A 17313-nucleotide genomic window follows, 5' to 3' on the forward strand; every position below is an offset into this window, starting at 1 on the left:
CCTTGCTTGCTTTTTTTTTGAGAATCTTCTCCTTGCTTGCTTGGCAGCTGCCCGGCCGGTGGCACTGGCGGCACCATGCCTAGGAAGAGATCCCGTGCTCGGAGACAATTAGATGAATCTTCATCCGATGACGACGACCTTCTCATATTCTCGGCTGCTCAAATTGTGAGCAATTTTTCCAACGCCAAAAGAAGGCCCGGTGGCTCTGTCCCTAGTCATCGAGTTATTTATCGTGATAGAGAAGGCGGCCATGACAGGATGTTTCAAGATTATTTGGCGGATAATCCAACATACGGCCCTGACATATTCCGTCGAAGGTACATGATTTGATCTATCACATCGGATTTGTTTGTAATATGTGCTTAATTATTATTTGAGTTTTAATTTTTGTTAATTTGTTTCTTTAGGTACATGATGTCCAGGGAGCTTTTTCTACGCATAATGAATGCTGTTGAAGCGCACGATGATTACTTCGTCCAGAAAAGAAATGCAGCCAATGTACTTGGATTGAGTTGCTTCCAAAAGGTCACTGTCGCAATGCGTATGCTCACTTATGGGGTTCCAGCTGATGCTACAGATGAGTACGTTCGCATTGGCGAAAGTACTGCACTGGAGAGCCTTCGAAGGTTTGTTGCTGCAGTGGTTGATATTTTTGAAGATGAATACTTGAGGTACCCCAATGAAAAAGACACAGCATGCTTGCTTGCAATGGGTGAGAGGAAAGGTTTTCCTGGAATGTTAGGATGCATCGATTGTATGCATTGGGCATGGAAGAACTGTCCATATGACAAACAAGGTCAGTACAAGGGGCATGTGGACAAGCCCACTATCATTTTGGAGGCAGTTGCGTTGGACGATCTTTGGATATGGCATGCCTTCTTCGGGATGCCTGGGTCGCACAATGACATCAATGTTCTTCACCGGTCCCCTCTGTTTGCAAACTTGGCGGAAGGTACAGCTCCACAGGTGAACTATACAGTTAATGGGCATGATTATACGATGGGCTATTATCTTGCAGATGGTATATACCCCTCCTGGGCTACATTAGTCAAGTCCATCACTCTTCCAATGGAGAACAAGAGGCAATATTTTGCGAAGGCACAAGAAGCAGCGAGGAAGGCTGTGGAGAGAGCTTTTGGTGTTCTTCAATCAAGGTTCACCATTGTTCGTGGACCAGCTCGTATTTGGGACATAGAGACATTAGCATTGATCATGAAGGCTTGTATTATCATGCACAACATGATAATTGAAGATGAAGGGCATGTGGATCCTGACGAGCGTTTCGATAACGGTGGTGAAAATGTGGAACCTGAACATGGCCAGACCACTCGAACACTACAAGAATTTATTGACGCGCACAAAAGGATCAGAGACCCCGAAACACATGTCCAACTCAAAGAAGACCTTATTGAGCACCTATGGAACCATCACCCCGATTTATATAGTTTTTAAATTCCATAATGAAACGGTTCTGATAAATTCCATAGATAATACTGACGCATTACAAACTGAATGATAAAAGGTTCGGATGATTAAACAAAAGACTGCGCATATGAAAAATAAACTAAGGTTCAATGTTTCGATGACTTGATCTAATTAGCCATACGACGAGCAATGATCTTCCTCTCCATGATCTCGTAGTACTCCAGCTGCACCGAGTCGAGTTTGCTCTTGTCCACTTGCATGATTTCTTTTTCTTCTTTCATCAACTTCGCTTCCGCTAGTTTTCCTTCATTTGATGCTCTCTCCTTGTCTACCTCTAGTGCAGCCTTGTCTAGCTCAAGCGTTTCCTTGAACCTCTCCTCTTTTGCCTTCTCTTTTTCCTTGTCCAAAGACTCCTTCTTTGCCCACATCTTTTCTATAGCCTCCATGCAAAGTTCAGCAGCTCCCCCTCGCCTAAGATTTTCTTTTGCCTTCTTGATCCCTTCTGACCTTTTTCTTGGTTCAGTTTGTTCAGCAGCGACATCTATTACTCCTTCATTGATGGTTGCTTCCTCATCCCTTGGCCTGGATGCCTTGGTGGGCTTTTGTTTTTTGTTTGCTTGTTTCTCCAGCTCGGCAAGTTCTATCCTCTTGGCTTTCCACTTATCCTCTCCCTTCAGTATGTCATAACAATGGATAAGCGTGAATGACTTCTTCTCCTTGTCTAATTCCGTGTACATCTTGGAGGCTTCAGAGATCTGTACAAGAAATTTGTCAATGTACATATATTTTAAAATAAACCAAAATAAGAAAATGGTTGAATAAATATCACATACCTTGTTTTGGATAGTCTGTCCACTCTGATTCCTTCGTTCAATTGCCTCATAGCATGAACAATACTTGTTCACTTGTAACTGAATTGTCAGCCACCTGTGCATAATGGAACTTTGTGTCCTCACAGCTGAAGTTTCCTTGTTCTTCTAAAAAAAGCATGAACTCTTTTCCAAAATGATGCACGAGATTGATTGGCACCGTGAATTGGATCCTTGCTAACATTCAACCAGCCGGAGCATATAACTTCGTCTTCATTCCAGAAATTTTTTTTGGTCCTCTTGGATCCCTTTGTGCTGCGACTTGCCTGCACTTCTTCCACATCGCCATGCTGCGTTTCTTGGGTCATCGGAATGTCGAGGTCGTCGAAACCAGCAAGATCACCATCAACTTCGTTGGCAACTCCGTTGAGAAGAATGTCACTCAGAAATCCATCCCCTTCCATATGAATGAGTCTACAAAAAATAAAACTGGCAGCATCAGACCACTGATCGATCTGTACGGCAGCAGCATCCATCCCCTTCAATTATCAAGAACCACATATCGATCTAGCAATTACCATGAAGCTACAGATGCATAAACCTAGCGGGCAAATAAAGATCGATCTAGCATATACCTAGCGTGCACCTACAGATCGATCTACGGTGCTTGATCGGGATAACAAAAAAGTGCAGCTCATCAGACCTAGCTGATCGGATCCTAGCAATACCCTAGCAGCCGCCGGCAGCCAACGAGAATAAATATCGATGAAACGAGATTGAGGGAAGAACCTACCTTCTCTGCTCGCGTCGATCCTTGTCTCCTCGCGACAGCATCCGCCGGCGATCCGGCCGTCTCCTCCAACTCGCGACGAAGAAGGACGCCGGCGGTCCGTCTACTACTCCTCGCGACGCTGCACACGCGAGATAAAGGAAGCCGCGCCTGGCTGCTCGCGCGCGCGGGAAAGGAAAGGCGGGACCGCTTCGCGCGCGCGGGACAAACAGCGGCGTCGCCCGAATTCGCGATGGCAAGCGACCGAAGCAGGCGCAAATATGCGCGTGGAAGGGCCTAGGATGCCAAGTTCCCCAAAATGCCAACTACTTTTGCCAACTTGTTGGAGGCTCATTTTTTGTTTTTGGCAAAAATCCTAGGATGCCAAGTCCTTTTAGCAAACTGTTGGAGTTGCTCTAAATTTTGGCTCTAGTCTTCATTAAATCCTAGGTCCGCCACGGGTCCTCATATCAATGCTAAACACGAGTTCTTCCTTTCTATTATCTCCCTTACATTTCATACTTTAACAACACTAACCCACCAAAACCGATATTCAAGGTGCAAATAACATGCTACACAAACATACAAATATTAATCATTGAAGCCTACATCTTAGTTCGACCAATTTCTTATACCTTTAAAACGGTCAGCTCTAGTTGCGGGAGGCCCTATATCTCAAGTACGCAGCTTTGTCCAATGTCTAGTTGGAACAAAACAGATGTTGCCAGCAAGGGTCTGTGTTGGTTCTCTTCTCAGTGTCCCTGCACTGCACCTGGCCATACAAGCTCCCGCTGACTAGGCTAGGGTGTGCAACTTTTATTTGGTTCGCATGAACTGCAGCGCCTGGCTGCACACAGGCGTCCGTGCGAGCCAGGCTGCGAGAAAACGGATTCTAAGGGCCTGCATCTGCCTGAACCAGGCTGGCGAGATGCAGGGTGCTCTTGTTTGGTTGCCTGCTCCTGGCGTCGGGCTAGGCTCTGGGCGTGCAAAAAGCACCCCGTGCCCGGGCTATGGGGAAACGCCCGAATCGGCCGTTTCTGCTGGGCCAGGCTCGCTCGGTGTAGCTGTTTACTCGACTAATGATGTATTAGTGTATGATTAGTAAATATCAAGTGATATTAATTTGTTTTAAAGATGTTTAAGACATAATTAGATAAAATAAGAACTTTAAGAGTGTATTTGTACAAAATAAAAATCATAATCATAACCTTATAATATTTTTATCCTATGCAATATCTCTTCGTACAGGCAACCAAACAGTATCTCTTCTCAGCCAGGCTGAGTAGATACACTCAACCAAACATGACAGCGTTGCATGTGCTCAGCCTATCTCATATGAGCCTGGCTCTCAGATACAAGCCAGCTCTACTGCTACGCGAACCAAACATGCCCTAAATCCGTTTTTTTAGACAGGCTCGGGTGCCTTGGCTGCATGCCCAGGGCCAGACCCAACGACGGGTGCAGGGAATCAAACATTATAAAATTGCATCCCAAGAGCCAAGCACAAGTACATCAGGGCAACCAAACAGGCCCGGGTGGCTCTAGCAGCCCAGCTCACACACCAGATCTAGGCCATGTTTAGAATGAAAAAAATTTCAATCCGATAAATAGTAGCACTTTCGTCTTATTTGGTAAATATTATCCAATCGTGGACCAACTAAGCTCAAAAGATTCATCTCGTGATTTCGAACTAAACTGTGCAATTAGTTATTTTTTTTACCTACATTTAATGCTCCATGCAAGCGGCTAAAAATTAATGTGATGGAGAGAGAGTGAAAAAACTTGGAATTTGAAGGTGATCTAAACAAGGCCCTAGACCCAATCACCATGTTCAATTATACCGTGTTGGAAGGTACATCAAGGTGATTCCATTGGAAGCTGCAAACACTTCAGTCAGCAGCAAACAAATACAGATGAGAAGGCATCGACAAGTCTACCCGCGGGTGTGGGTACTGTATAGGGTGGTGTTTGGATACAGTAACTAAAATTTAGGAGGTGTGTCGGGAGGATGTTGTATAGGGTGTTCGGATACTAATAAAAAAATAAATTACATAATCCGTCAGTACTCCACGAGATGAATTTTTAAGCCTAATTAATCTGTCATTAGCCTATGTTTACTGCAGCACATATTATCAAATCATGAACTAAATAGGCTTAAAAGATTCGTCTCGCATATTAGTCGCAAACCATGCAATTAGTTTCGTAATTCGTCTATATTTAATACCCGTCCAAACATTCGATGGGACAACGACTAAAATTTAAGAGGAGCAAACAAACACCACCTAAGATTCCCATGGAATAGATACGGGTATGTCGCTTCACCTATTAATGCTAAAAATACATGGAATAGATACGGGTATGTCGCTTCACCTATTAATGCTAAAAATACAAAGAACTCGCGGGTGAAGGTGCCCACAGGTATGGTACCCAACATGTGAGGGTACAGGTTTAAAATTTTACCGCGGGCATGGGTGTGGGTATCAATTTTTCTCAATATGCAATTTGCCATAGGTGGGCATTTACTCCACCCGCAACTGATCCGACCCGCTGCCATCCCTATCAGGTTCCTCGAGCTGCATGCCTGCATCAAACTCCACAACCTCAGCTTTTTTTTAAAATTTTTATTTTTAGTTCTGTCAGCAGCTTTGACAAATACCAATTATACTAACCCTGACAACGTCATAAATGGAAGCAAAAATGAAAAGTTCTTTGACAGACAAAGATAGCAGGTTTAACTGTCCCTAGTAGGTCAAAAAAGCACCCAATGGGAGAACCATCAAACAATTTCATTGTTCATTGTCTTTTGAGTAGCTACTAGATAGGACGGAAAAAGTCATCTAACTTCTGCAATCCATCAAGGACAACATTTGTGTTTCTGTTTCCCAAGATGCAAAAGTGTAATAGTAAGATAAGCGTTCAGGGCGATGTGACGTTTTCGGGTAAACTCTTAAGTTTAGTTTCAGAGCCAAAATCATCATTGTGCAATTGAAAGCATGCAAGTGAACTATTATTGTCCAATGATTCAGAAAATGGTTGCACCAACAATCTTTGAGAAATCACGTAAACACCATGGTCTTCAAATTAAATGTTGAATATTCATTTTGCATCATAACTAGGGAACAGAAAAGGTTTGCCAAATTCCCTTGTTAGGTTGTCACAAAAAAAAATTCCCTTGTCAGGTTCACCCATTTTCCTTGCTGTTCGTCCCACCCAACTAGTGTTCCAGATTCCTTCCTTTTTTTTTGAAAGCCTAGATTTCAGTGACCGGAAGGTCCCGGGTTCGAGTCGTGGTCTCCTCATATTACACAGGCGAGGGTAAGGCTTGCCACTGACACCCTTTCCCAGACCCCGCACAGAGCGGAAGCTCTCTACACTGGATATGTCCTTTTTTTGAAAGCCCAAATTCCAGTCTTTTTCCTCGTCACTCCAGTTCCCAAACTGAAACTGCCTCATGATTGCAGACCCCCAAGTATCATTGCTGCCAAGCAGTGAGATCTACTACTGGAACTGTTGCTGCATTCACCACAGTACTGACTAGGACCTTGACATAATTATGTCCATTCTAAAGAAGGGGAGCATAATTCTTGGTACATATTGCTTCAGCAAATAAAGATCCACATCCTGCCCTGCCCTTCTTGTGCTCAGGTTGCTTACCAATGCCAAGAGGCCACAGAAAGAAGCCCTTTGAAACCACAGTTACACAATGTGACTCTTTTTTCCAGAAAAGGAATGGAGGGGGTATTCCTTTGTGTGCCATCAGTACACAAACACATTCAGATAATACTCAAAAATCACATTGTATTCCTGGATTGAGAAGTGCATGAAACTAAATGCTTGTATACGTAAAAACAGCAGTACTGGGAGGCATAATGCTCAAGGACAATTATGTTTCTCAAGATGCCAAAACTTTACCATGTTAGCAGAGTATGAGACTACACTAGGAACTTCAGTCAGATACAGATCTTAGCTCATCTCCTGTTCCAGTAGAAAAGTTCTGTAAGGTGTTCAAGCTTCTCTCAATTCGCTCCTCAATACATGCAAGTCTCCTCTCAAGTTTTAACACACTAATATGCATGATACGAATATCAATTTCTGCAAGCTTTGCAAAAGCACGTAGCAACATGTAATAATCCGCATGTGCAACATAAATAAAGCCACCGCTTAACCGCTTCCTCCTATAACGAAGATAACCATCTGATTTCCTTGGTTTCCTAGGTGGCATATAATGAAATCCATGATCTTGCATCTCTGACTTGAGCATTTGCATTGCATCATGACCTGAAGATGCAGAAAAGGAACTTGCTTCAACAAAAGCTCCATCTCGGTAGCGCTTCTTCACTTCATTAGTAATTGGAATGTCTTCAACAGAATGAGACTGGGATTTTACATGATCTTTTGGATTATTGTCCTGCAATGAAACACCATAAGCATCGAAATAATTTACAGTTCGAAAAAGTTTGTGCAAGCCAACAAGAATGGTGTTATCATAATAAAATCTAACCAGGATTCTACACCAAACAAAATTTCAAGGTTCAAGGTCTAACTCAATTTGTGCTTATAACCTAGTGCCGCAAAGTTCTGCAAATAGAAGTCCCCACTCCATTCCTCTCTGGTTATTTTTCCCTTTTTTTCAAATATGGAGTTTAATTTGTATTCTATAGAAAGTTTACCGTAAAATTTACCTGATGTGCCACACCTTCTTATCAAGTCGTTTAAAGCTTACATAATTACCTATCAAGGACAGGAAGAACTGCGCAAGAGTATGATAAGGGAAAGCGATTGATCCATAATGGGCACAATTTAACAGTTACATATACAATATTTTATCCACCTCATGCAAAAGGAAAATAGGTAAGAATTAACAATATTGCCAATCAAAGTGCAGTACCTCTCTAGCTTTGTACATATCCCAAAAGATCTCTATTAGATGATTCTCTTCATCTGGAAATGTAATCCCAGTAAAAATAACTTCTTTGCAGTATTTGAGATAAGAGCGCAGATCACTCGAGTAGTCTGCAGAATAAGAAAACTTCAAGTCAGTGTCCTACCATTAAGAAGTATTCCCACCAGACACAAAATGTCAACCAAGATCAAGAATATGTCCAATCAACCCTTGATAACTTTTATCAAAGATATCAATTCAAATATAGACTAGAATACAATGAAGTCAGTAATTTATTCGTAATAATCTTTCACAAAAAAATCCCATATTATTTTATTCATGAAATAGCATCTTATTGACTTTGCAAAGTTCTACTTTCTGTAACTCAAAACCATAGAAAGATTCTTGCACTTCCCATTCCAATGCTGAAACAAAGTTACTCAACATCTTTAGAAAAAAAAGACAAAAGTAAAACTTTGTCTTAATTGAAGAACATGGCAAAGTGGTTCAATGTTCTCCATCAGTTTGCCCTGTTTGTGCATGGCAAAAGTTGATGCTAATTGCTCTATGTTAGGGTATTACTAGAAGAGTAATAATCATGTAGTGTAGGACAGTTATGCATATTTTGTTAAGTTTTGAGACACAGAATGATTGACAGAAAAAGACATATGTTACAGTCTAGGATTCAACAGATGTGAAATATGCAATCGACAATTCATACATTTAGTATAGTGTATAGCAAGTTGAATATAAACTACCGACAGTCAGCATAAGCATGCCACAAACTACCATGTGTACTACAAGATAAACATAATGTGTAGACAAGGCAATGAAATTCAAATTTACCATGTGTCGTATTGATTTTATCATAGGCAGCTGCAATAGCACACAACAGTTCTCTTGTGCCAAACTCCTCACTGTTACTATCCTCAAGCTTCCTGGAAGTTGATGAATTTGTATCATGGTGAGATTCACTTGGGTTTCTTCCTTCCTCACAAATCTTCTGCAAAGAAAGGTTACTTCAGGACATATGCATTTATCAAGGACCTAAGATGTTTTGAAGAAAGGTAATCAATGTGACAAACACACCTCCCATATCCCTTGACCATTGATGTTATAAAGAAGTCGTAGGGCCACAATTAGGATAGCCATCACACAAACCCGTGTAGGGACTCTAGCAGGATTACTAGACAACCATAATTCTGCAGGCATTGCCCACTCATAAATTCGGCATGCGTGGGGGAGGATTCTACCTATAGGCAGTAACAAGTCCTTCAAACAACGTTGAGCAATTGCATAGAAGTTAACTGAAGGAAGCCTCAAGCCTACTTTTTGTGCTATGGATCCAGCTGCAGCTTCCAGTTGCCATGCTCCGATAACTCGCACCGGCCTGAACAGCCTTGCATCCAAAGGGCAGTCTTGGAAAGAGCTCCCAAGGAACCTGTCTACTTCGGTAAATGCAGCCACGTAAGGGATATTCCCCTCCATTGCCCACCTGTAAATGTCGCTTGGCAGGATGGCTTCACGGGCAATATGACAGGCCAAGAAACAAACAGCCAACGTTGAGTAAACCGGCAGCATCATCCTCAACGAGCGCAAAAAGGCAAACTCCACCTTGCGCCTGTCTTTTCGTTGCAGCAACATATCATCATCCGATTCATACTTCACCTCATCAGGTTTCTTGTTATCTGCAACAAGAGATGTATGTCAGAGTCTGTTCAGTTCTTCCGATGGCAATGACTAACAAGGGCTAGCATAACGGCTCACCTCCGCTGCCAGAACAGTTCTCTCTCCCCGCGGCCTTGTGGTCCTCAAGCACCTGGCGCGCCCAGATTCCGTCAAACACCCTGGATGCAGCAACCCACCGCACCCAGACAATGCCAGCGACAGCACACACAAACGGGCCTACCTGGTGCCGCTCCACCAGCACCTCCATCTGCCGCTGCAGGATCACCTGGAGACCGCATACATAGCGCCAGCGGACCCGCACTGCCAAATCCTCGGGCTCCCCCCATGTTCCAGATCCAGGAGCAAAGTCCCGCGGCTCACTCAGCTCCGTGAAGTCGTCAAAAGCGGCAGCAGCAGGCATGGGAGCAGCCTGAGGGGTCCTCGGGTAGGGCGCGGGTGTGCGGGCACCAAGCTTGGGGGTGGGCTGGGTGGCAACACGGCGGACAGAGATGTTGCCAGTGACAGGAAAGTCATGAGGGTCAGCAACAGTTGCCTGTGTGGTGTGCACGGCAGAGCACGTACGGCACGTGAATTGGCCATCATCAGCGTCGTCAGTGTTGTAGTTGTCACTGGTGCCGCAATGATCACACACTAGGTGGATGCTTCCACCACCACCACTGTAAGGATCGGGGGAGGTGCCACCAAGGTTGTAATCCATGTTTTCACCTGAAGAAGGTGCACAAATTTAGAGTTATTTTACCTGGAAAAAAAGGTGTGTTACAGACAGAGATTCCAATTGCCAATAAAAGATTCAAGACAAAACAAGGAAACCAACACTTTTGGCATATGATAAAATTGAAATTAAAATATAGTGAAAGCATGCTCAGCTATCCTCCACAGTCAACAGTACCACACATATTCACTCCAATTCAACAACCGTAACCTGAGAGCAGAAGCTATAAACATGCATAATCTCCCAATTAAACAAAAAAAAAGGGCGTACCCAGTGCAGAAAGCTCCCGCTCTGTGCGGGGTCTGGGGAAGGGTGTTAGTGGCAAGCCTTACCCTCCCAATTAAACCAAACAAATAAATAATTGGAGCAACTAGCATTAAGATAAAATTGGATCCAAAATGAGTTTAAGCCTTTTTCTATTAATTGCTGATCAGAGTTTATGGCCCTGTTCGGCTGGCTGGAAAAACGGCTGATGCTGATGCTGATGTTGATTTGTTGTGAGAGAAAAACACTGTTATTTCGCTGAAACGGTACGGCTGATAAGTTCAAGCGAACAGGTAAACTCTGATAAGTGTTTCTTTTTTTAATTAAATAGTGGCATGGTACTGTTAGAGGTAACAAAGAAACTAATCAGCCAGGGCTTAAACACCCAGGCGACTGCTCTTTCATATATAGGAGATAAGTAGCACATTGATTACATTGATGGCTCATTAGAGCATTAACTAAACAGCTAACTGCCTGGGTACTTGCACAGTCACTTGTGCTGCCCAAGGCCTTAATAGCAGAAACATAATTAAGCACAGATAACTAAGTGATAACTGGGAGCAGGACTTAACTTCTACAGTTCTCCCCCTAAGACCTGCTTCCCCCATCCTTGATCTTCATGATCCCAATCTTGCTTCTCATGTCTTCAAACTTGGCCTTGCCTAAGGCCTTAGTCAGAATGTCTGCCAGTTGATCATTTGTGGCGACGGACTCAGTCTTGATGCTGCCTTCTTCAACACAATCTCTGATGAAGTGTTGTTTGATTCTGATATGCTTGCTTCTGTCATGAAAGACAGGGTTCTTTGCAAGTGCCATTGCTGATCTGTTATCCACTCGCAGCTCTACTACTTCCACTTTCTTTCCCAACAATTCAGCAAGTAACCTGGACAGCCACAGAGCTTGTGTTGCAGCAGTAGTCATGGCAACATACTCTGCTTCACAGCTAGATAAGGCAACCACTCTTTGTTTAATGGACTGCCAACTGACCAGATTGTTGCCTAGGAAGAATAGACAACCTGTAGTGCTCTTGCTTGAGTCAATATCTCCAGCCAAGTCTGAGTCACAGTAGCCAATGAATCTGGCTTCACTGGATGCCTTGGTGAAGTGCAGGCCATACTCCAGACTGCCTGCCACATACCGAAGGATACGCTTCACTGCCTGCTGATGCTCTATGGTGGGCCTCTCCAGAAATCTACTCACAAACCCGACTGCAAATGCCAAGTCAGGTCGAGTATGAACCAAATATCGCAGGCTTCCAACCAGCTGCCTGTACTGTGTTGGATCAACTTCCTTGGCTGTACTCTTCTTGCTCAATCTTAGCCTTTCCTCCATAGGAGTGGCTGCTGGGTTGCAGTCCACCATACCACCCAATTCCAGTATCCTTTTGGCATAGTGAGTCTGTCTAAGGGTGATGCCATCGGTGCTCTGCTGTACTTCAATGCCCAGATAGAAGCTTAAGAGCCCGAGGTCACTCATCTCAAATGTTGCTTTCATTTCAGCCTTGAAGCTTTCAACATCCTGCTCTTTGGCCCCTGTGATGATCAAATCATCCACATACACACCGACAAGCAACAGAGAGTTTCCAGAACCTCGCCTATAGATTGCAGCTTCATGGTTGCTTTGTCTGAAACCTTTCTTCTTCAATGTTGAATCAAGCTTTGCATTCCATGCTCTTGGTGCTTGCCGTAGGCCATACAGAGCTTTGCGCAAGCGATACACCTTGTCTTCTTGTCCAGCAACAACAAAGCCAGGCGGCTGATGCACATATACCTCCTCGTTGAGGTCTCCATTCAGAAATGCGGACTTGACGTCCATCTGATGAACAGACCAACCCTCCTGTGCCGCCAGAGCCAACAAGACTCGAACGGATTCCATGCGTGCGACAGGGGCGAAAGCATCATCATAATCCACGCCTTCTTGCTGGACAAAGCCACGAGCGACAAGTCTGGCTTTGTGTTTGATAACATTACCGTGTTCGTCCTTCTTCAATTTGAACACCCACTTCAGGGTGATTGGACGGTGACCAGCAGGAGGCTTCACAAGCTCCCAGGTCTTGTTTCTCTCTACTGATCGCAGCTCTTCTTTCATTGCTGCGCACCACGCTGGATCTCTCTTGGCTTCAGTATGCGAAGTTGGTTCGCCAGAGTGCGTTAGATGCAGCTCTGCGAGCAGGCGAGTTGCAGGTGGCGGTGTGGGCTGCTGGCCAATGATATTGCTGACAGTTCTGTAGCGAAGTGGTTCATCCTCGTGATAAGCATCCAGTCGATCATCATCATCCTCCAGAGGCGTGGCATGCTCAATCTGAGGACTTGGTGGCGGTGGTGACACTTCCAATGCCGCTGGAGCAGAATTAGCTTGAGGATGAGTTGATGCGGAGCCCTCTGTTCCTTCAACTCCAATTGGGCTGTTTGGTGCGGATGTTCTTGGTGAATCCGGGAGCAGAGGCGACGACGGCGGCGCTGGTTCGCTCACCTCCTCTGACCAGGCATACTCAACTGTGAATTCACTGCTGTTCACAGCTGATGGCCCAGATTCCGGCGAGGACCAATCCCAGCCATGTTCTTCATCAAATACAACATCACGGCTGATCCTGACACGCCCGCTCACAGGCTCAAACACCCTATAAGCCTTAGCTCCTTCTGCATAACCAATAAACACTCCAGCTTCACCACGATCATCAAGTTTCCTGAGCTGAGACAAACGGCGAGTATATGCCACACAACCAAACACCTTCAGATGGCCAACAGTGGGTGTTCGGCCATGCCATGCTTCATAGGGAGTGACATCACCTAGAGCCTTGGTTGGTGACCGATTCAGAATATGCACAGCAGTCATCACTGCCTCCCCCCAAAACTTGGCTGGCATCTGGCGCTGCTTGAGTAAGGCACGTGCCATGGCCACCACGGTTTGATTTCTACGCTCCACCACGCCATTCTGCTGTGGTGAATGAGGAGCACTGTAATGCCTTTTGACTCCTTCATTGGCACAATAAGCAGCAAATTCTGCAACAGTAAACTCTCCTCCATTATCTGTGCGCAGAACTTTCAGTTTACGCCCACTTTCCACCTCTGCAGCAGCCTTCACCTTCTTGATAGCATCTGCTGCAGCATCCTTAGATGACAGCAGCACTGCCCACATGAATCGTGTGGCATCATCTACAAGCAGCATAATATAGCGATTACCTGCCGAAGTTGCTGGTGTAACTGGCCCACAGAGATCACCATGCACCAATTCAAGGTGATCCTGAGCACGATATATTGCTGCAGCAGGAAATGATCGCCTCCTCTGTTTGGTGGTGACACAAGTGTCACACACTTGCTCAACATGATCGATCTTTGGCATCCCTCTTGCCATTTCCTCCTTGCCAAGCCTCCGCAGGGCCTCAAAATTCAGATGCCCAAAACGCTCATGCCATTTCCATGCCTCCTCATCCCTGCGCGCAGCAAGACACACTGGCTGTGCTGTCTTCATATGCAGTACATACAGCCGGTTCGCGCCACGCCTCACCTTGGCCAGTAGGCGACCGCTGCTGCGTTCCCAAATTCGCAGTACTCCATCATCAATCACCACCTTTGAGCCATTCTCATCAAGTTGACCGAGGCTCATGATCGAGTTCTTCAACGCCGGAATGAAATAAACTCCATGAAGAACACGATGCTCACCAGTCTTTGCTTCAAAAACAATTGAGCCAACGCCCTTGATTTCCACCTTGGACGCGTCCCCGAACCGAACCGTGCCTCGAACGTCCGTGTTCAGGTCTGAAAACAGGTCACGCTGCCCAGTCATGTGGTGTGTTGCGCCTGAATCAAGGTACCAGCCGCCAGCCATCTCTTCATCATCTGCTCCTAGATAAGCACGTGCACGTGGCTCAAAGAACTCAACGCGCTGCGCTGTATAGTTGAGCTCCAGCGTGCTCTGTTCCATCTCAATGAAGCCGTGAGACAGAAACAGAGCTGCATCTTCCTCACACTCAGCAAACTGGGCACGCCCTTCATGTCCTCCTTGCTGCCCAGCTTGGTTACCGCCGCCACGGCCTCCTCCACGGTTTCCGCCGCCGCGTTCACCACGATTTCCTCCCCCGCCGCCGCGCTCTGTTCCATCACGGCGCGGCTGGGGACATTCACGCGCCCAATGCCCTTCCTGATGGCAGTTGAGGCACGTGTTGGGGCCAACACGGCCGGCGCCATTTCCTTCTTCACGTCCGCCGCCACGGCCAGCACCTCTGCCCCGTCCGCGTCCACTTCCGCGGCTGCGTCCTCCACCACCGCCGCGCTGGTTCTTGAAACCAGAACCGCCAGCTTCTTCTGCGCCTTTCTTCTCCTTCCTGAAACGTGCACGCCACTGCTCCTCAGTGTACAGCAGCTTGCCGTTGATGGACACCGGCTCTGTCACAGCTTGCGCTTCACGGTCATCCACCGCCTTTAGCCTTCCTGTCACTTCTTCAAGCGTGAGCGCCTCGAAGTCGAGGAACTGCTCAATGGCGACGACGATCTGCGCGTACTTGGTCGGCACCGTGCGCAGAAACTTTTCCACGACACGCGCCTCATCGATGTCCCTGTCTCCATGAAGCACCAGCTGCTGGTGCAGAGTTGACAGCCGCAGGGCAAAATCCTCCACCGGCTCGCCAGGCTTGACGTCAATGTTCTCCCACTCCCGACGCAGTCGCTGCAACGTCGCTCGGCGGACCCTGTCCACACCGATACGAGTCGCAGCGATGGCATCCCATGCCTCTTTTGCCGTCGCCTTGTCGAGGAGCGGGAGCCCCAACTCCTTGGGCACAGCAGCGACGATCACCTCCAGAGCTCGCCTGTCGTCGCGAAACTGCACTGGGCCTCCTTCGACAGCTTCCCAGAGGTCGCGCGCCTGCATCCTGAGCTTCATCGTCTGGCTCCACTCATAATAATTGGTCTTGTCCAGCATTGGCCATGATGTGCCGCTGCCGGAATCGCGGTAGACCACCCTGCCTTGCGGCGACTCATAGCGACCGCCGCCACGACGCCTTCGGTCACGCAGTGGTGACTGTGAACGGCGCCTGTCCCGCGGCGGAGTCCGCGGCCGCCGGTTCCTCCGGTCCTCCTCTTCTTCTTCCTCCTCCTCCTCCTCATCTCCCTTCTCTGCTGCTATCTCCGCCCGCAGCTCCTGCGCTGTCCTGGCTGCCGCCTCCGCGGCTGCTGCAGCCTGCTGTGCCGCCTTGACAGCCAGCGCCGCCGCTTCCTCTGCTGCCTTCAAGCGCGCAGCCCTGCCAGAGGGGTCGCCCAGCTCGCCCTCAGCGGCTCCCTTGGACTTCCTAGCCCGGCGCTCAGAGGAGGTTGACGACATGGAGAAGATGAGAAGGTGAGAAGGTGTCTAACCTAAGCTCTGGTACCAATTGTTAGAGGTAACAAAGAAACTAATCAGCCAGGGCTTAAACACCCAGGCGACTGCTCTTTCATATATAGGAGATAAGTAGCACATTGATTACATTGATGGCTCATTAGAGCATTAACTAAACAGCTAACTGCCTGGGTACTTGCACAGTCACTTGTGCTGCCCAAGGCCTTAATAGCAGAAACATAATTAAGCACAGATAACTAAGTGATAACTGGGAGCAGGACTTAACTTCTACAGGTACCAGCTGAAGGGCGGGCCTGGTGCAAGCGGTAGAGTCTTACCGCATGTGACCGGAAGGTCCCGGGTTCGAGTCGCGGTCTCCTCGCATTGCACAGGCGAGGGTAAGGCTTGCCACTAACACCCTTCCCCAGACCCCGCACAGAGCGGGAGCTCTCTGCACTGGGTACGCCCTTTTTATGGTACCAGCTCCATCCAGAAGCCTATTTCAAAATCAAAACAGGGGGCGGGCAGTGTCAACGCTAACATGAAACATAACAAATTATGAGCTTCAAGTACATTATTTGGCTAATGATGAACACTTGAAATTTCCATTTTTTCATAATACGAATGTATTGCTCTGAAATAGGTTATGATCAAACAATCAGTCAATACTCATCTGTAGTACGGAATCAGCAACCAACGAGACAAATCAGATTCAACGAGTACCTAATGATTTATGAATGGTGTATAACATCTTTCTTCTTTGGAAGCCATAAAATGGATGGTTATTTTAGAAGAAAGCGAAACCATAAGTGCCAAAGTTTACAGATTAAAAAGGAGAAAATATACACCCCTGAAGGCAAGGAAGACTACAGCCTCAAAGAATCAATAACCCAAGGCAGACTTTCCCTTTCATCATGCACCTAGATGTCGAACAATAGATAAGCAACACGACTATATACACAATAGGAGGATTAGCAGGCGATGCAAGTGATTGGCATAGCATGGCAATCTAATCTGGCGGTAGTGCGCACGAAAGAAAAATATTTCTTGTGCATAGAAGCAACAACAGATATATGGATACATGTATTGGTATCGACAGATACGGGTATACACAGATACCTTTTACTATTTTTAATAAAAATAATAATTCATATTCTAAAATTCTAAAAGCAGTAAATTATCTTGCAAATGCAATCGCTGGCCAAAGCAAGGTTGGAAGCATCTCTCTGAGCATTCCATATGTAACCTTTGGACATTTACTCCCTGAGCAAATGAGCTTCAACTCTAGCATAGCAATGAGCTTTTGAATAATAGTTTTGGCCTGCAACGACAGACGGCCTGGCACTTCAGCGTGCACTAGCAGTAGCCCTAGCCAGATTTGGAGAAGCCGTTGACGGAATCACGGAAGAGCGAAACAAGTAGATCACGAAGGGGGGGGGGGGGGGGGGGG

General features: G+C 46.3%; 2 protein-coding genes across 2 annotated transcripts; one reads left to right on the plus strand and one right to left on the minus strand.

Moving 5' to 3' along the window:
- Positions 1-75: 75 nt before the first annotated feature.
- On the plus strand, positions 76-1452 carry LOC136515828 (protein ALP1-like). The gene is made up of 2 exons (XM_066509313.1): positions 76-317; positions 408-1452. The coding sequence occupies exons 1-2, from the start codon at positions 76-78 to the stop codon at positions 1450-1452; spliced, it is 1287 nt and encodes a 428-aa protein (XP_066365410.1).
- Positions 1453-6781: 5329 nt separating this feature from the next.
- Positions 6782-10271, minus strand: LOC136515663 (TATA box-binding protein-associated factor RNA polymerase I subunit B-like). The gene is made up of 7 exons (XM_066509192.1): positions 9653-10271; positions 9495-9573; positions 9215-9405; positions 8975-9138; positions 8732-8888; positions 7892-8016; positions 6782-7411 (listed from the first exon to the last, which is right to left on the minus strand). Exons 1-7 carry the CDS (start codon positions 10269-10271, stop codon positions 6950-6952), a joined length of 1797 nt encoding a protein of 598 aa, XP_066365289.1. The 3' UTR covers positions 6782-6949.
- Between the last annotated feature and the right edge of the window lie 7042 nt (positions 10272-17313).

Source organism: Miscanthus floridulus, chromosome 17, assembly GCF_019320115.1.
Source record: "Miscanthus floridulus cultivar M001 chromosome 17, ASM1932011v1, whole genome shotgun sequence".
Lineage (NCBI taxonomy): Eukaryota > Viridiplantae > Streptophyta > Magnoliopsida > Poales > Poaceae > Miscanthus > Miscanthus floridulus.